Source organism: Tinamus guttatus, unplaced genomic scaffold (assembly GCF_059628265.1).
Source record: "Tinamus guttatus ecotype Peru unplaced genomic scaffold, ASM5962826v1 Tinamus_guttatus_pri_ptg000171l, whole genome shotgun sequence".
NCBI classification, from domain to species: domain Eukaryota; kingdom Metazoa; phylum Chordata; class Aves; order Tinamiformes; family Tinamidae; genus Tinamus; species Tinamus guttatus.
The window spans coordinates 4,616,508-4,642,482 of record NW_028288705.1 but is presented as its reverse complement, the minus strand read 5'-3'; the positions used below and the strand labels follow the sequence as shown (position 1 = coordinate 4,642,482).

Genomic DNA, 25,975 nt, shown 5'->3' with positions numbered 1-25,975 from the left:
CGGCGCGCGGCGGGCGGGCGGGCTGGAGGGCGGGAGCGCGCGGGCGCGCGCGCGCGCGGGGGGCGGCGCGGTGACGTTCGTTGTATATGAGCGCGGGCGGCGGGAGCGCGGGTCTCTTTCAGCGCCAGCCGCGCGGCGCCGCCTCCTCTTCCTCCTCCTCCTCCTCCTGCTGCCGCTGCTCCCGCTCCTGAGTCACGGCGAGCGCCGGCCCCGCGCAGGTAGCGGCCGCGCCGCGAGGCGCGGAGCCGCGTGGAGGGCGCTGAGCGGCGGGAGGCCGCGCTGGGGCGGCGCGGCGCGGCCCGCGGGGTGGCGGATGGCGCCTTCCGCGCGTTCCTCCTCCTCGCGGGAGCCGCCGCCGCCGCGGGGGGGGCCGCGGGGGGCGCTGCGGGCAGCACGTGCGGGGCGCGGCCGGGCGCGCGTGTCCGCGGCGCGTGGGGCGGGGGGGGGGGGGCGCGCACATGGCGGCGGCGGCCGCGGGGACGCGGCGCGGCCTGGAGCGGCGCGGGGCCCGACCGCCCCGGCGCGGGGCGGGGGCACGTGCGGCGCTGCCCGCCCTCCGAGACCTTTTTCTGCGCTTTTCTCTCTCCTTTTCTCTCTCTATTTATTTATTTTTTCTCCATTTTGTGGACTGTTCCCGGAGCGCGGCCGGGCCGAGGCCTTTGCCTCCTTGCTGGCCGCCGCAGGGGACGGGCGAGCGGCTCCGTCCCGCAGCAAGGCCGGCCGGCCGGCGCTGGATCTCCCTCTCCTGCACCGCAGGGCATCCATCCCCCGGCGTCTTTAAAACCACCTATGCTGCCCCTGTCTGGAAAGCTTTGGGTATTTACTGCGAAATCCCTCTCCATCTATGCCAAAGCAGCATCACAAACTCTCCAAAAGTCATTGTGATAAAGTAACTATTTTTTGCGGCATCTTCCTCCGCTTCTTTCCAAGCCCGATGGTGGATGGGCGCCCTGTGTCCTCTTTAGAGCTTGGAAACACTGTGGAAAGCTGCTTGGATTTCATGATTTCCTCTCTCCAGAGGAAGAAAGAGCAGCAGCAGAAGTGGGCCCGAGGCTTGCAAAGTATTGCAGAAAGCCCCTCCTCTCCCCCAAAATGGAGTTTGAGCCTCTCATGCTAATGGAGGTGCTTCATTCTCCTCTCGATCTCTAAAGGAAGCCTGAGAGAGAAGAGCTAGGAGACTCCAGATGGTGTGAAAAGCTGGACTTCCCTGGTAGCTTGGCTAGTAGCTTAACTTCTGGTTGTATAGCCAACTTAGACGTGTGTGAGCAGTGTATGTTAGCATTTACCCTCTGTTTTGTGGCCAGGCCAGGGAATGGGTAGGATGAGCCCCGCTCTGAGCATCCTGAAAATGGATGGTTTGGTTATTTGTTGGCCTCGTGCATAACATAAGGATAAACATTGTGCCAGAGCGGAACTGAAAGCAGGGCATTGCACATGTGTGTGATATAAAGGATTTTCTATGGGATCCTCTCAACACAGGGCAAGACTGGGCTCTTCCGGACTGGCACCGTATTCTGGAATACAGCCACAGAGCTTTGTTTCTTCTTCAGCAAACTTTGGTTTGCTGTACTGCCAGTCACAGTGACATAAGGCTGTTGCTTAACTTAGCTCTGAGAAAGTTGAAGTAATTATAACTTCATTATGACAGAGATCACATCCTACAAGAGCGATCAAATACCTTGGGATTTGAGTTCAGTAGTGAAAAATCTCAAGGGGAGTAGGGAAGAAAAACATCTTCCATGCTGAATTCTTGACTGAATCCGTTGGTGGAAATCAGTTTGCACCAATGCACAAGTGGGTGTGATGGATGTGTCTACAGCAGCTGTGTGTTTGTGCTGCTGTGGTTATAGACCAATTCACTTCAATGTGCCTATGTCAGAGCTGCAAATGTCTGTACCTCAAACTGTCAGAGGGCCTATTTCTTTGAGAAGCTTCAAGAATTGGAAAGACTGCAGAAAACAAAACCATACAGGTGTTGCTTAAATGGCTGTTGAGATTTTTTTGCTTTTGCATATATACAGTGTTTCTAATATATCTTTTTTGTGTTGTGTGTGAATTGACGCGGCATTGGCATTTGGTGCTTTAGGCACCTGTACGAAGAAGATCCTTTGCAGACAGTGTGACAGCTTCATGCTGGGTGTAGATCCCAGAGCTGGGGGGTGCTCAGCGTTAGCTTCTGATTTGGGTGACTGAGGCCTTCAACCCTTTTAGGGAGCGGGTTAGTGAATAACAGAGCAGGGCTGTGTTACACAAGCAGCTCTTCCTCTGAGAAGTGGTTGCGATGGTGGGTTTAACATTTATAGGTCAGTTTTCACTTGTAAATTACTTTGGGATCAAAAGTAGTTACAATTAAAGCTAATTGAATTTACCAGATCCTCACTGTGCTCAAGCACAAGGTTAGTGCAGTTCATCATCACTTCTCTTTGTTAATCCGGAGAGGAGGCCTGGTTTCTTGCTATATTTGTCTAGAAAACCAGACATGCCTGAAAGGTGTCACAGACTTTGCTTAGGGGGGCATTTGATGACCTTCTGAAAAAATAAGCTGTTTAAAAGCAGTGCATGAGGCTTTTAAGTTTCTTGCACACAATAATCTTAATTACAAATCTTAAATCTTAATCTTAATTACAAATATGGCCCATACATTTTGGAATGTCTTTGAGCTGAAGTTTTCAGTAACTGCAAATGCTGCAGATAAAACTTCAGTTGCATACAACTGAAAAAGTTGAGTCTATTTACTTTTGTTACTTTATAGTTGCTTTAAAATTCAGAGGATTTTATAGTATCTCAAGCGTAAGCTTTTTAATGCATTTACATATTCTCAACACAGCATCTGCATCTTAATTGCTGTCAAAGGTTAGGCTGGAGATCTCGTGTAGAGGGAAAGATGGAAGCAGCTTGGGTTTTAGTTGCAGGAAATACAGGGTACATTGTGGGCCTTGATGTGTGCAGAGACTGTGCGACCTTGAGCAAAATAATTTACAATGTTGGTATCTTAGTTTAAAGCTTAACTTGTGGCAATGAGGAGACACATCAGCTGTTTCCCATGCTCTTCATACAGAGTAGAGCAAAATATTACCAGTTTACCTGATTCCTTTTTATAATCAAAATATGAAAGTGATATTTTTAAATACAAAAATACAAATTGCTAAATGTTGCTGTAGTTGTGAGGTGTTCGAAACTTTGTTTATCTCTTGAAAGAAAAAAAAATCCTCACGTACCTGAGGTGTTGTACCTGATCAGAAATTCTTGTTAAGTGGCTTTGACTAAAGAGATGCAGGAGACTTGGATTTGGAAAGAAAAAAAAAAAAAAAAACCCTCAGGCTTCCAAGGCCTGAGCAGGACTTATAAGTGGTTACTGGCTTTTTCTGACAATCTGCAGTGAGATTGGTTCTGTCCAATACTTTGCCTAGATGTTGGTTAATGGCATTTGAGAGGTGAATAATAAAAACAACAACAAAAATACACTTAGTGAAGGTAGTATTTTAAGGATATGTCGCTGAAATGTATAGTGAATGTGTCTTTTGTTGTTTCTGTCATTATGCACCTATTTCAGGTCTGCTTGACTACTTAGGTATGTTGAAGAGGTTTTCAGTGCGTTGCAATTACACCTGTGTCTTTGTACAGCAACTTTTAAACCTTTTGAACTCTAAAATTGACTGAGCAGCTTCTTCTCATGTTACTTCAGGTTTCAGGGCTATTTTTTCACTGAGCTTGAATTGTCTTACTAAGCAGTTCTCAATTCTGTGATGCTCCAGTTTGAGAAGCAATGGATCTGGATTTTGGATGGTTAATTATGACTTATTTGGTCAGAGCACCTTGCTGTGGGTGCTGTGTGTATGAGGTTGCGCCACCAGAAACACATTCACCACTGTTGACCTGGTGGCATCCTCTTGACGTGGCCTCTAGATTCTTCTATCGGCTTCTTCAGTATTGTGGCCTTAACTACTTCACTACTACTTAACTACTTCAGTATTGTGGCCTGTTTAACTACTAGTTAAACAGAATTTATCAAAAAAAGAAAAGAAAATGCTTGCAAGGGTTATTTTGTACCTAATGTTGTCAGCTTTCCATGGGTGGATTATAAGCCTGCAAAAACTTCTTAAATGCTGCACCTGCATTGGTTTGAAGGGGACTTACTGGCAACACAACATGTTTAGAAACATCTTCTGGGCTTTTATCACCCACTGTAACATCTCACATAGCAGCCACGCAGTGTATTGGCTGGATGAACGCTGGCTTCTTTCTTGAGTACTGTCTTGTTATTTGAAAATTGGAGACCTTAAAATAAGGTGTGCAGTTCAGTAATGGCTTTGTTTTCATGGAAATGATACTGAACTGAAGCTAGTAGAAAAGGTTGTTAAGTATTTTCTACAAATTTCAGGAGTTTCTGGGGAAGTGAATGAATTTACTAGTCTGTTTTAATCAGATGTTTCAGCAAAAACAGCCTTTTGAACATTTGCAATATTTTTTGGTGTTTTTTTTTTAAGTAAGGTTGCTAAAATGATTTCCAAATTAAACTAGTTAAAAGCATTAATGCTGCAGTGTCATCCTTGCAGGTAGCAGCAAGCAACTACCACCACTGTCATATTTGATGGATTATAACTGGCAATCTCAAGCGCCTGGTGCTCGCCTCTCCTGTACCTGGTGGTGTAACATGCACAAGTTCATCTTGCTGAACTACTAAAGGACAATTTACTACCTCATATTATTTTGTTAAAACACTGTGTATTACTACTTTGAGACTTGTCAACAAAATGAATACTTCTACCACAAGGAACTGCTTAGAAAAGTAGTCTGGAAGTTTGTAGGATTTCTTCATATATGAAAACTCTAATTTCAGTTATTAATGTTGATCAAGTTTTCATGTTCTAAGTGATGGAAAGGAGCAGCTATGATGTTTAGTTTATTTAAAAAAAATCTCTAATATCTTTCATTTGCATTTAAACTTCTGGATTAGTTTTCTAATAATTAAAGATTGGCCTAAATAGAAATCGGTAGGTTTTCTGCAAGTGCGGGTTGGCAGCCAAACAAAGGCTGCATTGTGTGTTAATTACTCTATTTTTAGAACATGATCAGGGAGCCCAGATCGGTAGCAGAGAAAAACATGCAGAAATAATTCAGCCCTGATTTTAAATTGTAATTTTGTAGTCAGTTTCCTTCTTGTGGAGACTCTTTCCCCCCAGCCCTTTCTTGCCCCTTCAAAAATAAACAGGCACTGCCTAAAATAAATACAAAATGCTACAATAATAGAGTTGAGCATTTAACAGAGTCTTCATTTCCTGATGCAAAAATTAGGTAAGGAGAAAGCTCTAAAAAGTGGTTTCCATGTGAATGAAAGCAAGCCCTGTAGTTTGTAGGAACTAATTAAATTAGCTGTGTGTGAGTAGTCTGCTTTATTTTGGAGAATTTGAGTTTTCCCATCACATAATTGGAGACTTCATGCAACTTGCAGAGAGCCTTGGAGATGGAGCGAGCTGCTGTGCTCCTGCCACAGAGTTTCTGCTCTGCTTGGAGGCCTCGCTGATGTAGATGCATAGACAAGTGGCTGCAGTTGCTTCCTTTTCCCCAGGAATTGATAGGAACAAGTGAAAATGGCAACCTAGAGGGGAGAGAGAGAGAGAAGAAGGTTTCAGTTAATTGTATTATTTGGTTTAGCATCATCTGATTTAGTGTTTTGTCTCTTACATTAGCTAATGCTGTAGTTTCAAGGGGGAAATGTACCAAATCCCAGATTTTGCTCTTATCACATGGCAATCTTGGATGTTGTGGCACACATTTTCCCAGTAGCTTCAAACACGTTTAACCCTATCTGTTTCTGGAAGGTACTTGTCTAAAAGAAGCTTTTTCAACCTTGCAGACATTCAGGCACTTGGCTGATACAAAGAAGGCTTTACACAGAGCCAAGGAAGAGCCAGGATCAGCTTTTCCAGCAGCACCTGCCAGTTGCATTGGTTTTAGTTCACTGGAAAACTGTAAGGTGAACACGGAAACTTCCTTTCCCCCTGACCAAGAGGGCTTCTCTGCATCTTTCCCTCCTGGGGAAGAGGCCTGGGCAGCCACATGCAGCTGTGGTTACAGGTTGAGCTGTCGGGCAGCTGCTTGGCCTGTGGCCCTTGGCACAGAGGTGGCAGCTGCCATGGTCACTCCTGCCAGGAGCCCTTCACCAGCCGCTGAGCTTTAACGGGCTGTGACACTCACAGAAACTCTGCCTGCTTTCAAGCGAAAACTGCTTTCAATGTTCTGAGTCTGTTTTATGAAACACAGCTACTCATTTATGCTCGCTGCCTAATTCAGAAAAATCGTGCTCGGGTTTCTCCTGAGAATTCCCACCTATTGAGTGCCAGTTAGTATTTCTGCTCCATGGTGATCTGTGACTGTCTTTTGGACAGAGTGATCAGCTAGTGCTTATACAATAAACTAAAAACAATAGTTTTGTTTGAGCATCCTATAAGGGTTCAGTGGTACCTTTCCTGGTTTCTGTGTTGGGAGAGCTGGATTCCTTCCTTGCATTGCTAGCTCCTTAGGTTATTTTAGGTTATTTGTCCTTAGGCCTGGGTAATGTGAGTCAGGTCTTTGTTAGACCAGTGCTTGTGCATTTATCTTCTGCTCTTGTATTGCTCTTGTGTTTGGGTCATCTTAATTATACACCCTAGGTTTGAGAGCTTAACTATGTTAATTTTTGCCTGACCTGCTTTACCTGCAGGAAATCTTTCATAGAATTTTTCTGTTGCACTAATAAAAGGAAGTTCCCTGGAAAACCTGAATAGCTGATATCATTCACCAAGCAGTTGATGCAGTGGTGTTGTAGTAGCTTAGTCAAATATCTAAAATTAATTTTTCACCTTCTTCTTTCCTAAAAATACTTATTTTTTTATAATATGAATGGTTTAATCTGTGATTGTTATATGTTGTTTGAATTTCATGTTACTCATGACCAGTAACTCTCTTGAATCTGTGTCCCACTTCACATGCTGCTGATAACTTCTGTTATGTAAATTTGTATGCAAAGGTAAAAGGCAGTTCTCTGGCTTGATTCCCTTTGGAAATAGCCTTTTTTTGTCCCATGCATTACAGAACTGGTTCTATTTCAAGAGTGACTAAAGTGCTTCCTTCCCCCCATTACTGAATTATGGGGCCTTTTCTGTGCAACAGCTTTCCTATCCGGCATTTGATACTACAACTGTTGCCCCCAAAGCCCATTTGTGTCTCGTGAGCTCCTTGGGAGGCTGCTTCTGCGTGCTGCTGTGAACTGACTGAGTGAGCAGGTCCTCTGGAGAGGGGGAATGGTCCTTCCTGAAAGAGTCAGAACGGGCACTCTGTGTGGTACAGAGTCCACAGAGATGCTCAACAGCTGAGCACAGTTGGCCAGCTGCCAGAATTAGGGCTTTTCTCTGTGTTTGTGTAAAAAGCCGCTGTTTTGCTGGAGAAACAGCGTCTCACGAATGTCTCATGCCATCAGCTGACTCCAAATTCACCTCGCTGTGACCTGTCCTCCCAGGCCTGACGGATGTCAGGGCAACCCAACAGTGTTGCCCTCGCCGAGGATGGTGAAAGCCCACCTTCCAGGGGGAAAAAGGCTCCTCACCTTCACCGTAGCTCTTGGGTGAGCTCAGGCAGGTTTGGCATGGATAAAGGCAGGCTGCGGAAGAGGAAAGTCCAAATCATTTGACTGTGAGAGGGACTAAATCTTTAAAGACTTATGTGAAATCAGCTAGTAAAGAAGTAGCAACTCAGTAGTATTTCTTGAAAATGAAAAATTTGCTCTTGGGTAATTTGAGGATAAACATGTTCTGATGCCCTTTTCTGTGTGTAAGGGACAAAACTTAGGAAAAGTTAAAGCAGAGATTAAAGAAGTGAAGCACCATTGAAACAGCATGGTAAATAGCAAAGTTTGCTCTTGGTTTAGTGAGATCTAGGTTTTTCAAAATGGTTCTGTAAACTGTTGTGCTTCCGCAGGCTACACTCAATCTGGCCAAGCTTGTGATCAGCAGGTGCTCTCACGTTTCTGTTTTGGAAGAACATATGCACTGCCTTGGGATGGTGGGCAGGCCTCTGATCAAGCTGAAGCTCCCTCTGGAAGAAGGCACAAATGTTAGCTTTGAGAAGGCCTCACTGTAGTTTTCTTTGGTGCTCTTTTGCTTCCTTTTTGTAGCATGAACGAACTTCTGATGTGCTGTCTTTAAAGCCCTGCAAAGATAAGATGTGCATTTCTTTTCCTCTGTGTATTTCAAAAATAAGTAGCAAATTATCTTTCACTGTAATTGAAGTCTCTGAACAGTGCTGCATGCCCATAACTCAGTGTTCAGGGGTCCTAGCTATTCAAATATCAGGGCAATAACTTAACATTCTTAAAATATTAATTTACCTCCTGGCTTTTGAGTAGTGGAGGGATGCCCTTTATTGGCACCTCTGTGCCTCGTGCTCCAGACACGAGGCTAGGCTACTTAGAATTTAGGAGTAAAAGGTTTCCTTTAATCCTGCACTGGCCACTGATGGACTGAAGTCTCCCAGGAGCTGCTTCAAGCGGAGATAGGAGCAGGTGTCTTCTCTTGTTGAGGTGCCACTCACAATCCTAGAGGCTCCTGTGAAACGAGGAGGGAAGGAGGGCTGAGTCGTTCTGCTTTGCAGGGAGCAAAGCGATGGTAGCTGGGAGGAGCACTGTACCCCAAGGCTTGGGGAGATCATTGCAATATTTATTTAAAGTGTGTATTTTAATTTTACTGATTGTGATATGTGTTGTATGTAAAGATCATGCGCAGGACCAGGGCCTTGTCTTAGGCATCGTGTAAAGGCAGCAAGGGTCCCTGCCTCTCAAGGAAGCTATTTTCTCAATACCTATCTCCCTGTACTTTTTTTTTAAAAAAACCAGAGGAACCACATTTGTATCTTCTTGTCATCAAGTTAAAGTATCTCAAGCTTTGCTACATGTGGTGCAGCTATATATCCATGTTGGCAGGCTGTGTCTGCCAGTTCGGAGTCCTGTTGGCATAAGGCTTCGTAGCCTTACCACACCAGAACTGCTGTCTGGAGCTGTTATATGGCAGAGAGCAATATCCTCTGAGCCTGGGAAGAAGCTCTTCCAACTGAGAGTTGTGTGAAGTTGGAGAGAATTAGAGGGTGATGCATGAAGAAGATTAATGCAAAGAGACTAGAGGGGAAAAATTAGGATGAGGACCATGTGAACACATTGAAGAGAGGGGATCTGAAGTTGACAGTTGTTTGTTATAATCTGTTTTAATTTTGTAAAACCTCTGAGGAGCCTTATCCAAAGGCTTGCAGTGAACTAGGCAGCTAAGAAATAAGATACAGGCATTGCCTTGATGATACAATAATGTGTAAGTAGCCCTCCTGGTGTGGGGAGCTAGTGAGTGGGCTTCCACAGATTGCAGTACTTGTGTGCATGCCTTTAACATGGTCAGAAATGATCTTGGAAACGGGGATGAACAGTGAGGGGCTAAAAGTTGATGATAATACTTCTTTATTCCAGATGATAAAGTAGACTTAAACAGACTGCTAGTTAATTTTTTTTTTTCTCTCCCTCCCCAGGGTAGAAAATACTAACTTAGCTATGGCCTCTGAGCTAAATGCCACAACTCGCACAGGATCTCAGTGGTTTGATGCCTGAGTGATAACATCAGCTTGCTATTGAGTAGTCGTCATTAAAAAAAATATTAGAATTACTTGGAAAGGAAGCAGAGCAATGTCTTTATTGCATGCACTTAAACTATTGCATAAATTCATGACTTGCCTGAGTTTTTGTGTTGTCCTGATATCACCCGTCTCTATCGTGTCAAAGAATAAGTAAAATGTTAAAAAAATAAGTACAGAGAACGTCAGCAGGGATGACTGAAGGGGTTGTGTGGATCTCCTGTAAAGAGAGGCTGAGAAAGCTGAGACCCTTTCACCTGGAGAGGAAGATTACCCTCTGAGGAGGCGCATCTTCGCTCCCACTCAGTGTAGTGGATGAAGAAGGAATCAAACAAAGTTCCCGCATAGTGGATTCAAAGCAAGCTTTTACTTAAAAGGGGTGGTTATGCTTTGAAGCTCTCCATATGTTCTGCATGGTGTCGAGGAAAGATGGGAGTAGCTCATGAAATTTATTGGGGTGGAGGGGCATTAGATACCTACGTTTCTTGAGCCAGCATACATTTTGTGAGTTGTTGAAAGCCAGGAGTTCTTGGGGGGAATGCTCAACAATGTTCTTTCTTTTCCATAAGCATCTACTGAAGGTCTTTATGTGGGATCATTATTGGTGCTGTTAACCTGCAGCCTGACTTGGTTACAGCAAACCTTATGCCCTTAAATAAGGAAAATGTTTCCTTGAACTGTAAGTCAGTTTGTTTTGGGAAACTTGTATCTTAAGAGGTGTCAGCTGCTGTTTTGTTGAGCCCATTGGCTCCATGAGACCACTTGGGTCACATTGTCACAGGTCACACTGTTGCTCAACAAGCTGCCTCCTGTTTTGTGGGCTAGGGGAAAGCTGTATTTGGGAAGGGAGAAGCAAAAGAGAAAACAGTGCTCTCTGCGAGGGAAAAAAAAAATACTTAGATGATACTTAAGATTACCTGGCGTATTTGCACAGAAATGCATGAAAGGTGCGTGAGCGATGCTTCTCGTGTGCCTTTTAAGCTGTGAAATGGTGGATATTCTAGAAAAGTCTTCCCTGGAGTGCACAGATAAGATTCTCTTGCAGATGAAAAATGATGTCGGTTGTGACGTGGCCGTAGAAGTGTGGGGGCATCAATGTGAATGTGCAATCAAAGTGTCTTCTCGGTTTCTGTAGGTGTTTGGTCCATGTTATCAGCCTAATGTGAACGGACTGTGAAGGAAACTCTTCAAAATGGTTTTATGTACAGCTTGCCTCCTTACAGCATAGGCAAGCGTCTGAAATGCAAGAAACCTGAATCCTGAAGCAGTGCTGCAACTTCCTCATTTCTTGCTGAATTTTTAGATAACCTTTGGTTTAAGTTAGTGCTGTTATTTTGTCAGATAATTAGCACCGTATTTGCTATCTGAAACAGATTGACAAATAGGCATTTCTTTAGCTTTTCTAGATGCCAGCAAGTTGAATATTTTTGGCCATACATTAATTTCATGAGCATTTGAAAGCTGTTGCCTTAAGTGAAGAGAGGGAATACTTCCTTCCCATGTAATTATTGGGAAGTGTTTATGACCCTAGGCAAATATATTTTGAATGTATCTACCTGAAGAGCTTAGAATCTAACATATCTCTGTAGCCATGGGTAGTATCCTGATCTTACTGGGTTTAGGTTCTCGTGCTAACACAGGTTTAACAAATTAAGTACTTTTTTTTCACTTTTTTGGGTGTCGGGGGAAACTTTTTAGCAGCTAGAATTCTCATTAGCTCAGGCCCAGTGGTTCAGGAGAAAGTACTGTGGTAGCAGTGATAGCATTACTCACGAGGCATTACTCGCTCTGTCTGCGAGTTCGAGTTACCAAAAGCATCTCTTGCTCTGGAGACTGAAGTCCTCTAGCTATAACTTTGCTCATTGAAAATGTTGTTATGCATCGTAGATGCCTCATGGTAGGTGAGATTTAAAGTAGTCTAGACACTTAAATTTTATACTTACGGTATCTCGAATGCCTGTGGGATGATACTTCCAGGGACATTTAAATGCTGATCACCGGGGACATGGAAATTAGCAGTGTTAAATAGCTTGGCACAGTGGTATCAAATCTGTTGTGAAATGGAGTAATTCTCTGTATTTAAAGCAACTACTTTTATTTTTTATTGGACTAGAGCATTCATGCATCCACAAAAAAGTTAAGTTGCGTTTAGTATTAAAAGGAACCCAGTTAGCTGCAAGTATTCTATAGTTGCTGTTTCCTATAGAAGTGAGTAACAGTTACCAAAAGGGTTGTAGGATTCTTCTTACTGCAGTTTTTTTTTTGTTTTATACATTATTTCTAATTAGAAACTACTGTTTTTTATTCTGTAATTTTACTATAGTCCTGTGCTATAAAATGCAGCCCACTATTTTGCTGGTATTTCAGATTGCTTAAGTTGATCTGTTTTAAGCCAGGATCAAATTCTTCTGTATTTCTATGTGCTTTTTTAGTGTGAGGATTTCAGAATACTGTATGGAAATCTGCTCTTTGTATTACAGTGTATATTCTATCATATTTCTCCAGGGTTATGTAGTTTACTTCTGTTTTGCCATTGATGGCAGCTGGCTGTAGATGCTAGAAATCTAATGCTGCTGTTCTTAGTGTTTTTCTTTTTTCTTTTTCTTTTTTTTTTTTTTCTTTCTAGGGTTTGAAATCTAAGAGAATGGCAGATATTGACAAGTAAGTAAAATCTCTTGGTAAGAGAGGCTCAAACTATCATGCTATGTCCTGTTTCTTACTTTAAATGACTGTTCTCTGGATGCTTGAGAGAGGATCTGCTACAAAGCAGTAGTCTTGGCACTGTGGCACATATCACTTGCACGTGGGAGAAGAGCTTGAATTGCTCATGCCAGATGGGTTTGAGATCATCAGTGTAAATCAGTCTGAAAGTGGGACAAGGACTATTTAATTGGCTCTATGTTGGTTGGAATTTGTGTGGGAGAGGGAGAAGGTAGTCATACCTGTTACTACAGTTTTACTATATGTAGTAAAACTACATGTAGTTTTTCCCTGCTTGGAATGCTCATGCTGCATAACATTGAAAGCATTGCTTAGGTAAACCTGTCTGCGGTTTAAGCCTGCCCATTTTATCAGGAGCATTCGTAAGAGGGCAAAAGCCTTTTGTAAAAAACGGAGTTTTGATAATTCCAGAAAGTTATTAGCTCTTCAGACTGTTCCGAGCCTGTTGAAACAACTCGTAGAGACAGACATTTTGCTTTGACTGTTAAGGCTTCTAGTTTGTCTTAGAACTGCTGCATCAGTTTGCTAGATCTCTAGCATGAGCTGTTGCACCTATTTTAAGAAGCTTCTTTATAACATTAACTTCTCAATCCTGTTACTGAATATTCCTAATAGCAAAGAACAGGCTGAACTTGATCAACAGGATATGGAAGATGTTGAAGAAGTAGAAGAAGAAGCTGGTGAAGATGCCAACAGCAAAGGTAACCATGAAAATAAGGCTTTTTTAAGCTGCTGCATGTTTGCCTTGAAAGTAATGTTAAATGAATTTTACTGCTTAAGCTACATGAAAGTGATAAAGCATAAATACTGATGTGCTGCTAAGCACAGCTGAGGCCCATACTGTTACGTTTACATTCTGAAACAAGGAAGGTTTTTCTAATCAATCAGGTGACTCTTAAAAATTATTCGCAGCCATTCATTTTAATCAAGGTCATTAATTTATTCAGGCAGTGCTGGCTGCCTGGAAGGATATACGGTTGAAAAGAAATCTTTCTTATGAGTAGATTCTTTCAAAAAAATACAGCAGCCAAAAGGTTTTAAAATGTAATGTCTTGAATAGGAAAATATTCTGTATGTGATACAGGTATGTGTAATATTAGTCTGTGCATATGCACTCAAAGTAAAGCACTCATTAACTCTAGGTCTGAAACAGTTTTGCTTCTTTGCATTTTTTGTAAAATGAAAGGAAAATCACAGCTTTATTCCAGAGTCCTTCCAAAGAAGTTCTGCTACCTTGAATTTCTTTGGTGAGTTCAGATTTAAAGAACTCGATGCAAAAGTGATGCTTTTGGGGGCATCATAGTAATCCTTTCTTTTTTTAACAAAAAAAGATAGTTTTCTGAATGCTTATTATTTAATTCAGACACTGCCTCTTTCCCCTGGATCATCAGGATAGAGTAGACTTGATCCATGCTTACAAAATAGAGAGAGATTTTGATATGCTTCTGTCTGACCTGCGTTTCTCCTTACATATGTATAGTATACCAGCGACCTTTTCCTATTACTAAAATAACTTTCCTTGGGTAGTCTATTTTGCATTTGCAGATTTTTTCTTTTTTTTTTTTTTTAAGCTCGGCAGTTGACTGTGCAGATGATGCAAAATCCTCAGATTCTTGCAGCCCTTCAGGAAAGACTTGATGGCCTGGTAGGAACATCTACAGGATATATAGAAAGGTACAGTGTGCTCTAATTTGGTATGGCTGAAGTGGTGTAAATGGTGCTTTTGCTTTCCAAACAAATATTGTCTCCAGTACTAATAAAGATGAGCTACTTGTGCTTCCAAGATGACAGAAAAACTTATGTAGTCACTCTGTAGTGAATTTTGGAATTGAAGAGGCCAAACTTCCTCCCTGCCCCCCTGCCTAATATTACAAGTGTCTTTTATAGCTTTGCTTTAATTGTAGAGTCGTAAAATGTCAGTTTAGGTATGGGCAAATACTTAAGAGACCTAATGTTTCTAATACCATCATCCTGTGGTTATGGTGTAAGTAGAAAAGTTAATAACATAAGGATTGCCTTACTGGTGTTTCACGTGGACTCCTTTTGTATCAAGATTTGAAACAATCTGTCATTTGCTATTTTACTCAGTCTGCACTAATAATGGCAATTTTGATGCTTATGTAATTTGTTGCCTGTAAGTTTTCCATCAAAACCACAAGAGTTATGGAGCACGTGACTATCTTTCTGAAATATTATTATGCTGTAATATTAGTATGTTGACTTGATCTGGGGCTGCTACTGAGTAATGGGCTTATCTATTACTGCTCCTATTACTGCTGCTACAACTTTTCCCTGTTTCTATAGGTAGAAGTATGGAAAGGTGGAAGTATGCAAGAAGGCTGGTTTAGCTAGTAGCTTTCCTAGTACGTATTGTTACAAGAAAGGGCATGGAGTCAAAGGGATTCCTTGTTTCCCCTTTCTCTGTCATATAGGTACACATCTGTATCAATTACAGTTACCTTCTTTGAGGTGAAGGAGGAATGTCTTGAATTTGTCTGAGATGAAATAACTTCAAAGTTATTTCATATTTTTCTAATCTTTACTGATCTTTCAGGTCCTTGATCTAAAAAGTGAATAAAACACGTTATTGATTTACATGCCATTCTTCTCTTCAGCTGTTCCCTCTAAGATGATATACTATTTTTATCTTTTCAAGTACGGTAGCACACCCTCTATTATAAAAACATAGCAACTTTGTCACTGTATCAAACAGTTACTGAACTTACAGTGGAAAAAGCTGGAAAAATGTGTGCAGCTTGCTGAGTCTGTTCTTTGTCAACATGTACATGCTGGTTTAACCATGCTTTATAGGTCTCTTCAGTGTCTTCCCAAGTGTTGTTTAAAGCTTCTTTGTCTAGAGCCTAGACACAGAGATGGCAAAGAAGCCAGCAGGAGTGTGAAGTGTTAAGACTGTTGTTTGGATTATTAAGGAACTGGATGCTTGGAAGCTAAACGGGTTCTAGGAAAACAGCTGCACGTGCTTAAAATCTGCTGGTTCGGCAGCTACCTCATAACTTAGTTCTCCAGCAGCAGTTGAAATTCCCTTGACTGCTTGGTAGAGGTTTTGTTCTTGTGTGATCCTACCAGTCGTTATTGGCTTGTGCTCAGAGCACCAAGCTATACTTGCCATTTGCTCTTGTGGGTTCCTGTTCAGGCTTCTAGGTCTATCTTCCCTTTCCCATGCGCTTATTACTGGTTCTCTTTCATGAAGCTATTCTTTCTTTTAAAGTACACAGCTTCTAAAAGTAGTGGATGTACAAATCCTGAAATGTGAACTTGTTGGTGTAGTAGACTCTTAGGAAATGTAGCTGTGTCTAGTGTGTGTTATGTCATGTTCTGTAACAAAGGGATTGACCTGCTGCTCTGGCAAACTAGAACTGGACATAGGGCATGTATGGCACTGCCATCTTAATTTCATGATTGCTTTTGAATACAATTGCTAGAACTAGTATTCTTAGTCTAAATATATCCATGTGGCATCAGTTGAGTGATAACTGTATTATTTAGTTGTCTTTTTTATTATTATTATTATTTTCTCTCCCTGCAACACTTTCCTGACCTGACTGAACATGATACTCAAGTTGCTGTTTGTTCTGGACTTGTTCTTGAAGCTAGAATTGCCACGAAGGGACATTGTGGCTAGGTGCTGGGAGCATGTGAGAGCGATGAGAATGTTATAAACCTTTTTGAACACTCATGACTAGACTTGAGCTTTTTTGGTAGTACCTGCAGCCCATACCTTTCTGATTCTGTGAAATGTCTTGGTAGCCAGAGACAGGATATTCCTGTGGAGCATAAGCCTGCCAGGGAGAATAATTCTACATTTTAAAGTAAACAAAGATGCTGGAAAATGTGCCTATCCTACTTAATACAGATAAATTAGTATTAGCAATTAATAGTAACTTTCAGCATTATCACATTCTTGTTGGTTACTTCCACTAACCTGCAGTTATCTCTAACAATAAAAAGTAATCATTCAGTACTGTGTTCAATTATATAGCCCAGCTGCTTAAGTGAAGCAAATATGGGATATTGACAGAAAATCTTCTGCAGCCAAGTGCCAAGGACTCTCTCAGCTCTTGGGAAGTGGAGACTGTCTACAGTCTACCCCATAAAGCTCACTGAATACTTTCATGTAGGTGTCTTTGTCCTGACACTAAGTTTATATTAATGAAGTTTGCTGCAAGTGAAGCTTAGTTACAGCTGACAAGTATTTCTAATGGAGATTGCTTTAATAATTTTGTGGTATGTATATAGTGTACCATATAATACAGTGATTCATTTAGCAAAGCAGTTCTTCCTCACTTTGGGAATGATAAATAATATGTTTAAAAAGTGGTCGTACTAGCTTCTTTCATGACTTTTTTTTTTTGAAGATTGACTGATTTCCTTAATGGAGTAATAACTTGATTATCTTGAACTTTTTTTCTGCAAAGCCAAGCCAACTAATAAGTAATTCTTTCTTATTTATGCTCACCCATATGAATTTACTATACTGTTCAGTGATAATGTACAAGTTATTTTTAATGTGAAGCTTTGTTGCATAAGTCTGTCCAAAGCTTGGTCCAGGTATATGAAAAGCTGTGTGTCTAACTGTCTAAAACATCAGCTTAAAAGCCCATGCTAGCAGTTTGAATTAGTGTGGTTTAGTGGATGGTTCAAGTTGTGCAGCTTTCTAAAGCTTAAAATAGAGCGTAATATCTGTTTTGAGGCAAGTTGATTGGGAGTGACGGTTAAGGAAGGAAGGGACAGCATGGATTCAAGTACAGTGTTTGTAACAGTTTTCTCCCTGAATTTTTCAGCTTGCCTAAAGTTGTTAAAAGACGTGTGAATGCTCTCAAGAATCTTCAGGTTCAGTGTGCACAGATAGAAGCTAAGTTCTACGAGGAAGTCCATGAGCTGGAAAGAAAGTATGCTGCCCTCTATCAGCCCTTATTTGACAAGGTATTTTAATGCTAATCTGATTTGTGCTTAAAAGCTCTAGCTTAGAAGTAATTCTAAAACACAAGGGAATATGAATTGAAAGCTTATGCATGTTCTCAGTTACTTTGATTTCATACATGCCCATTCAGCTGAACTGACATCAATTCACCATCTGTGTAAATATCAAGACTAAGGAGGAGTGTTGGTCAGCCTGTTCCATGGTTACAATAATCAGTTCAATATGCTAGGCTTCATCCTGTCAATTAAACATATCTGAAGAGGTAGTAAACTTTGAGGAATTTTGGTGCTTATTTTGGACTGTTGGAAAAAAATTGTAACTGCTGAGTCTTCAAGCTTGTAGTAAAAATTTTTAGTAAGGGCTTAATGCAATAATTGTTCGAATATAGAATTAGGAATTATTGGGTAAGGCACTGGTGATGGCAATGACTAGCAAATGTGGAAAAATAAATCAGATTTTATCTTCCAGCGAAGTGAAATCATCAATGCAATTTATGAACCTACAGAGGAAGAATGTGAATGGAAAGCAGATGCTGAAGAAGAGATTTCAGTGAGTATCATAATTAGGTCACAGTATTTCAATCCTTAAAATGCATGAAGTAAAGTTAAATATTAAAGTCTCCATGATTTTTCATGGATACCTTAAAGCATGCACATGAAACTTAGTTTTGTTGATACTAGTATAGACTATGTTGGGCATAAACCTTGTGGGCACTTTCTTGAAATCTAGGAAAAACTAACATTTTTATTCTATCAAGGAGGAAATGAAAGAGAAGGCCAAGCTTGAAGAAGAAAAAAAAGATGAAGAAAAAGAAGACCCTAAAGGAATTCCTGAATTCTGGCTGACAGTGTTCAAGAATGTTGACTTGCTCAGTGATATGGTTCAGGTAGGTGGTGACCTGGGCTTGTGAAAGGTTGTTTTAGTGCTTAATCCAAGCGTGTTTTCCAAGAAAAGAGTAGAAACAGTGCATTGCTTGACATCTCTGCTAGAGTGAAAGTGAAATGAGTACTGGGATGTCATCTCTGATAACTGTATTCAGCTGAGAGCACACTGGAATTCTTACTGTGAAATTTGTTGGGCTTGTCATTTTATCTCTTATTTATATTCCCTCTGTGTATGTAAGCCTCTGTGTGTATAGTATAACATATATCTAAAAACTATTTCATGCTTGCGTAAGGTATTACTATAATGAAAATTCTGTACTGTTCCTATTATTGCCATCTGCTGGTCATATTCATGAAAGTGTTTTAGCACCATACCATACTCTTCTTAAATGTAAACTATATATGGCTTTTATATTTGCAAGAACATAGTTTGGTGTACTTTTTTTTTAATGAAAATTGGATTTACTTTATTTACAGGAACATGATGAACCTATCCTGAAACACTTGAAAGATATAAAAGTCAAGTTTTCAGAAGCTGGACAGCCTATGGTTAGTTTAACCTATTGAACAAGCTTAATACTACATGCTTTTATTTTATTTGGGTATGTTTAGTGGGTGGGATAAGCAGGTGTGTCATGGCAGACTTCAGAAATACATGGTTTCTTGTCTTCCAAAAAATATGAGACCTAGTATGTGTCTTGCAGTCCTCCATGAATGGATTTGTTAAATTTAACCTTCAAATTCTGAGTAAGGAATTTGGCATTAATGTCTGCTGGCTACATTTCACCTTTGAATTGAAACACTTTTCAACTTTTAGGCACTTTGGTAAAATTAATGCAATTGGGATGCGTTCCTTGCCAGAAACTTAATAGCTTGCTAAATTCTAGTATTTTAGGTGTAGAAGTTATGTCTGTACTGTAGCACCAAGAAAGCTGTACATCTTATGTCATTACTGCAGGCAGTGTTTGGAAGTGATGAACTTGTCAATGTAGTAAACAAAAGCATTTTAAGATTTCTTGTGCACATCTGGTATAAAATTTCTAGAATAAATTGCGTATGTGTACCTTTTTGGTATTAATGGAGATTAATGTGTTCTGTTGCATCTGTTTTTTGGATTTGGGTCTTTTAAGTACTTGAGTTTTTTTAAGTGTGTTTTGCTAAATTGCTGAAGATTCTCTTTGCAATTGTCTTTAAGAGTTTCACATTAGAATTTCACTTTGAAACAAATGATTACTTCACAAATGAAGTATTGATAAAGACATATAGAATGAGGTCAGAGCCAGATGATTCTGATCCCTTCTCCTTCGATGGACCAGAAATCATGAGTTGTACAGGGTAAGTATTAGTTAAAAACAAAACAAAAAAAAACCTAGCTTAATAGTAATACAATGTGTTCTTTCAGTACTTTCTGGGCATTGGCGTTATCAAAGTACAGGCCATCTGTACAGGCCATTTTTCTATCTGCTTGTGAAAGTGCTGAAAGATACTGTTATCTAATAACTTGTAAGCAGCTTGGCTAGGTTGACATTTTCAGTAGCATAATTTCTTTAAAAGCTTCAATTCGTATTGTTTTGAAACATTAAGGACTTTTTTTTTTCCTCTCCTTTCTGTGTTATGTGCAGAATCACTTTTAGATTGGGTGAGAAACACCTCTGCAATTGCTTGGAAGCTGAAGTAGAAGCTGCATAGAGTATCTTTCTCTAGTCTTTGGCTTTTTTCTGAAGTTTTGATCATTCTCTTGAGTATTTTTTTATTTCTGACTGACATAGGCAACACCTTGGGCATTCAGTTCCAGTTTTACTTCTGTATCACAGTTGTCTAGTGTTTTTCATAACAGTTAAATGTTAACTCATTGCCTTTCAGTTAATCTGAAAAATAGTGAGCAGTTGTCTCCCATCTACCATAGCTTTCTCATGATTTTAAAGGTTCTGTCACATTCCCTTTTCCATAATGTTTTCTGTTCTGAACTAGCTGATGTCCACAGATTATATAATTGTTTTCTATGCATTTCCTTCCCCCTGTGAGGAGAAATAGGGGAGAAAACAGCTCCACATCACCAGCATGAGGGTACACCAGGGCTTTGCATGTCCTGATCAGTTATGTTCCTTTTTTATTAATGTGTTTTTTAACTTCCCTGGCTGCTGCACAGTAGATGTCTGTGAAACCAACAAGAATGATGCCAATATCTACTTTGAGTGGCAATAACTAATTTGGAGCTTATCACTACATTAATCAAGGCTGTTTTTTCTCATCTATTACTATGCACTTGCTGACTTTTCTTCTGTATTTTTAACAACGTATCTAGCTTATTTGAGTGTTTAGGAGCACGACTGAGAGATTTGTGCAAATACAGGCAGTCTTACTGATGTAACTTTTTAATTTGCCCCTGGAGTTCTTTAAATGTCAGGCAAGTCTGGGGCATGATTTTCTACCCCCAACCCTCTGTGGTATGGGGACAAAAATTACCCATTTGTTTGACTCATTACTTGAAATGGCTATTGCTGTGCAGTGATCGTGGTATCAAGTGTTGCATATTATTAGCATGACTAAATATAACAATATTTTATAAAGCAAAACCAAAGAAATGAGTCTGTCATTATCTTTTGAGCTTACTACGGTTTTAAAATGAAATCTAATGTGTAGGTTGCACTAAAAAGGGTGTGACACCTTCTTGGGTATGATACTAAATAGAACCTGATAGCAGATGAAGACTGGTATTTTGGAGGGAGAGTGGAAAAGAGAAAACTTCATGGAAAAACTTCATTCCCAAAATTAGCTAGCTACTTTCATTGGTGAAGTACAAACTAATGACAACATGTTAGCAGTGATTAGAGTGTATTGTAATATTTTCTGCTCACTGTATCCCTTAGAGGTGATAGTCTCAGTAAGTTGAAGTAGATGGAATTACATTAACCCACAGCTCTCTGCCTCTTTTTCCTCCTTCTCTAGTTGCCAAATAGACTGGAAAAAAGGAAAGAATGTTACTTTAAAAACAATTAAGAAGAAGCAGAAACACAAGGGTCGTGGCACAGTTAGAACAGTGACAAAAACTGTTTCTAATGACTCTTTCTTCAACTTCTTTAGTCCTCCTGAAGGTAAACAGAATATACATCAGTTTATATAAAGGACTTTGTGTGGTATATATTTTACTGACTTATTTTTTTCTTTGTTTTACAGTTCCTGAAAGTGGAGATTTGGTAAGTTGACCTAAAGCAATATGTTTCCATATTTAACTGGTAATATTTATGTGGCAAATGATACGAATTTGCTCCCTTTTTCCTTATTAGAAGGAATACTTGTTGAGTTGGACAGTGGATTTGAGTCTAGTAAACTTCACAGCTTCTTTTTTGAAAGACAGCTTGTGAACGGTTAACTTTTAAGTGATCTTTATTATTAGGCTTTACTTTATTTGGTGTTCTTAGAGTCCTTCCCTTTGGTTAAATGGTCTTTAATTGCTACCTGCACGTGAGTAGCTTGTGCTGTTAATTATTTTTAAGCTATTAAAGCTCTTGGAGACAGTGGTAGAACAGTCATAGAAGTCTCCAAGAGCCCACTGTTTTCAGTGTGCTCAGTCTCACTGAGAGAAAAACCTGTGGCAATAAGCTGCAACTGTATTTTTTAATTTTTAAATTCCTTTTTGTAAGGAGGAAAAACTACAGAAAACATTTAACAGTGCCAAATAATAAGCTATTCCTCTTGTGTGAGGAGGCTGACTAGAGCCTCCAGAATCGTGCTGTTGAAACTCCAGTTGTCATGAACTCCGATAGTCAAGAAAGACACCAAAAGTTTTATGTTCATAACATTTAAAATTTGTAAGCCTTTTGACCTGAAAATCACCTCTCGGGCATGAGCCAGCATAACACTTGTGTGTTGTGTTCTTAACACTTGTGTTTGGTTCTTAACAATATAATAAATGAGCTGAAGATCCATGGGAGGTAGGGAAGGTGTTTATATTGAACTACTTCTGTGCTTAAAAGCTGGGGAGCAGTGGAAGAGTACAAGTTAAACTCCAAAACTCTGTATAATTAGGCTTACCAAAGAAATGAATCTTGGACATTGTACCATGAGTAAACTGCAGGTGCAAAATATGATCTGACAGCTTTAATTCTATAGAGCAAGCCCGGAATAAAAAAAAAAAAGTCAGGGCACTGGATTTGTGTGCATCCGACGATGTCAAAAGTTTGTTTGTGTCAAAAATAGTTACTGGCTTATTGTTTAGGAAGTAATGTTGCTTTATGCAGGACGATGATTCCGAGGCAATCCTTGCTGCGGACTTTGAAATAGGTCACTTCTTACGTGAGCGTATAGTCCCCCGATCAGTGTTGTACTTCACAGGAGAAGCTATTGAAGATGACGACGATGATGTAAGTAATGCTGTTCCACAGTGCAAAATGCTTTTAAGTAATGCTGCTTAAATTTTGTGTAACTTCTGATTCCTGTAATGTTAGTGTCCTTAGAAGGGAACATTAGTAGTCAACATTAGTAGTTTCATCTGAGCTTCCCAGAAGGTTAAGTAAGAAGCAGTTCACAGTTAATGCCTGTTGGAAGTAGCACCTTGAGAGTTTTGTAGCAGATGTTGTGCTAAAAGATGAACACTTAGCTAAATGTTGTAGAGTATGTCTGAGTAAAAGCTTCTGTGCAAGATATGAACAAGAATAGGTAACAGCTGCATTGATTTGGCTAAATTAAATCCTACCTTGAGCTGAATTTGTGCAATGTAGAATGGTAAAGTTTAGTCCCCAACTTTGAGAGGGGAAAGAACAGCAAGCAACTCAGAGCACCTTACACGTTGAGATATCCTACTGGACAGAATGTCGTCACCACCTAATAAGCTCTTCCTGTGTTAGGCATGAGGAATTGTAGGATAGATTTGCTCTGCTGAAGAGATCCATGTAAAGGATTGAATGTTTTTTTGCTAATACACAAAACACTTCTAAATCTCTCAGGTTTATTTACTTTTAAAGCACAATACAGTGTAGGTGGTCCCTGGTCAACTTCAGTCATCTAAAATAGATTGATGTCTAAACTTCATGCATTTGTAACACTATCAAAACCTCTTTTTTTCTTTCCTAGTATGATGAAGAAGGAGAGGAGGCAGATGATGAGGTGAGCTGAATAATGGGCTTAAATAATTTCCCTTGTGATCCAAACCAAGAATTCCTTCTATTTTTTTATCCTCTGGGCACTTTAACCTAACTTGTACTTGCTAATGAGTAAGACCAGCAAATATGGGAGGGAGGGAGAGCCTGGGGGAAGACCTCTTAAGTTATCTTGAAGTTCTAAGTTTTGTAGGGGGAAAACTAATACAATATGCATAGCCTAAAGTGAGCATTAATATATTTAGATAGAATTTAACAATAAAAATGTGTCTGTAAGCAGAATGTGCATGAACTGAAGTGTTCTCTTTCAGGAGGGGGAAGAAGAAGCAGATGAAGAAAATGATCCAGATTATGACCCAAAAGTAAGCAATTACAAAGAATTTAAGTGTGTGTTTATATATACTCTTAAAATGTTCATATATCATCTTAAAATCTTCATATATCACAAAATAATGATTTTAGTTTAGATACTTAAAACATAGTGTCTGGGGGATGATAGTTTCAGCCAAAGTTGTTTCAGTCCTGTTTCTGACAGTCTAAGACTAGCAAGGCAACTTTGAAGCTCTTATAGTAAAACATTTATAGAAGTAACTTGTGGCATTAAACACTGGTCAACCTTGGTATTCTATAAGTTTCTATAAGTCTTGCTGTAAGCTGTTCCTTTTTAGCTCAATATGAATGTTCTGAAATACTTGAACAACAAGGAGAGAACTGTTTGAGTAATCCATATTCAGCTTGGCAGCTTCTCGCCAACTGTTCTACTGCACTGGGGAAATCAGGGCTGAATTGATGCCTTTTTTTAAGGGGAGATAATGGCAAGCCTGTTTCTTCAGGTAGTGGAAGTCTTGAGTTCAGGTGTGTGGCTATAATCAACTAATTCATGAGCAGCCAAGAGCAACTGTCAATCCATCTATATATTTAATGGACTTGGCAAATAGCTAATTGGGATCAGTGTGGAAAAGTGATTGAGTCACTAAATTAATAGCTTTTTCCTCAGGGAAGGAAAATCTCCTGCCTGTCCAGTTGGAAGCATCTGAGTGAAGGTTGTAGTCACGAAGATGAAGACAGGATATCTTAGCAAGAATTTTTAGTTCACCCTTGGGCTAGGAGAAGTGCTTGTTCAAATAAGGATATTCAGACTAACACGGTTGTTTAACAATTGTATTTGGTCAGTTTGTCAGAGAAATTATATGAGCTATAATCAAAGTACTACTGAAAGTTATAGTCCTAGGAAAGATGTAGGATGTAGAAATGTTAATGTTAAAATGTACAACCTATTGGTGTCATTTCATCTGGTATAGTGCCCAAATTGGTTCCTGTTCAAGAAAGTCTTTTAGAATCAAATTGAAGTGGCTGCTAGTTGGGCTGCTTATTTCTGTCACTTCGGCAGTTCTGCTTACAAAAGCTGATAAGTCCTTTCCCATCAGGCTTAACTGAGCTATAGGACAGCAGCGTAGTGCTGCTGGAACCAGAAGTGCCAGAGAACTAGGAAGAGACATTAATGGTCCTGCACGGTGCTGTTGACACAATAAAAGTTTGTAAGGTGATCACAGGCTGAAATCCAGGAGTAAGTTTATTAAAGCACTAAAGTCCTAAAATAGCTATCCAGACAAGATAGGGAAGTAAAACAAGATGGAGATCAATTTTGGAAATAAAAGATTAAGACTGAACTTTAGCCCTGGAAAGCTTTTTCCTTAAATCTCCACACTGCTGTGAAATATTGCTGCTTATCTGCCTCAACATAGCAGAGGAGAGGACTTCCCCTTGGGAATTTCCTCACAGCTGGAATTTCTCAAAGATGTGTCCAGAGGGATAACCAAGTACTGGGATTTGGTGCTATACAGTGGGTTCTGGAGTAAGGCAGTGTCCAGGTAAGACATTGTTATGAACCCAGAGATGTTTCTTCTGGTTCAAATTGTGCAGAAGGCCTGGATGTTCTTCAGAGGCAGCTTAAGGGAGGATATTTAAATGATTAAAAAAAAAAATGTGTACTGGAACTTGGAAGTATGTTTATCAATTTTAATAGTTGTTTTAAAACACTGGTACCTGCACACTGATGTTTCTTTTTTTTCTTAACAGAAGGATCAAAACCCAGCAGAATGCAAGCAGCAGTGAAGCAGTGTGTATGTGGCCTTGAGGATTACCTGCACTGTAATAGCCTAAACACAACTATTAGTTACTTACAGCCTTATGTTTTGTATCTTGGTAGAATTAAGTAACCAATTTGTTAAATACGAAATCAAACACATAAGAACCAGTTTAAAATGTAGGTTCAATCTACCTAGCATTTTAACAGTATAATTTTCAGCCAATATGTAGAATGCAGCAAATCCCCAAAAGCATGAATGTTAATTCATTGCTACATAGTTTGGTTCTTGTGAAGTCCTTGTCATGTAGCTATTAGACTGCAGCTGTGAAGATTATCAGAACTGTTAACTGAGACCAATATTTGTTTAGAGAAAATCCTCTCCTGAAGAACCAACCAAAGTATTTTCAGCCCAGTAGTCTGAACGGGTTTAAGTCTGCTTGCACTAGCTGTGCCTTCATTACTTTGTTATAGAAAATGGCAGTGACTTGTACTAACTAGGAGATGATGATGCATTTTGAATTTGACTACTTGAGAAGACTAGTATAACTTGTTTAATTTCCAACGAGACCACATTAAACATTCATAACTGTCA

The 25,975-nt window shown here is 40.0% G+C and overlaps 1 protein-coding gene across 3 annotated transcripts; it reads left to right on the top strand.

Moving 5' to 3' along the window:
- Positions 1 to 57: 57 nt before the first annotated feature.
- NAP1L1 (nucleosome assembly protein 1 like 1) lies at positions 58 to 25,975 on the top strand. 3 transcript variants are annotated; one of them, XM_088522947.1, is made up of 15 exons: positions 58 to 218; positions 12,275 to 12,309; positions 12,985 to 13,070; positions 13,941 to 14,043; positions 17,172 to 17,313; positions 17,780 to 17,860; positions 18,072 to 18,197; positions 18,673 to 18,744; positions 19,391 to 19,530; positions 21,145 to 21,290; positions 21,373 to 21,392; positions 22,437 to 22,559; positions 23,269 to 23,301; positions 23,606 to 23,656; positions 25,374 to 25,975. In XM_088522947.1, exons 2-15 carry the CDS (start codon positions 12,293 to 12,295, stop codon positions 25,407 to 25,409), a joined length of 1,176 nt encoding a protein of 391 aa, XP_088379073.1. In that variant the 5' UTR covers positions 58 to 218; positions 12,275 to 12,292; the 3' UTR covers positions 25,410 to 25,975. The 3 variants fall into 3 exon arrangements, with proteins under 3 accessions (XP_088379073.1, XP_088379072.1, XP_088379071.1); XM_088522946.1 differs by having other exon boundaries at positions 18,069 to 18,197; positions 25,377 to 25,975; XM_088522945.1 differs by having other exon boundaries at positions 59 to 218; positions 18,069 to 18,197.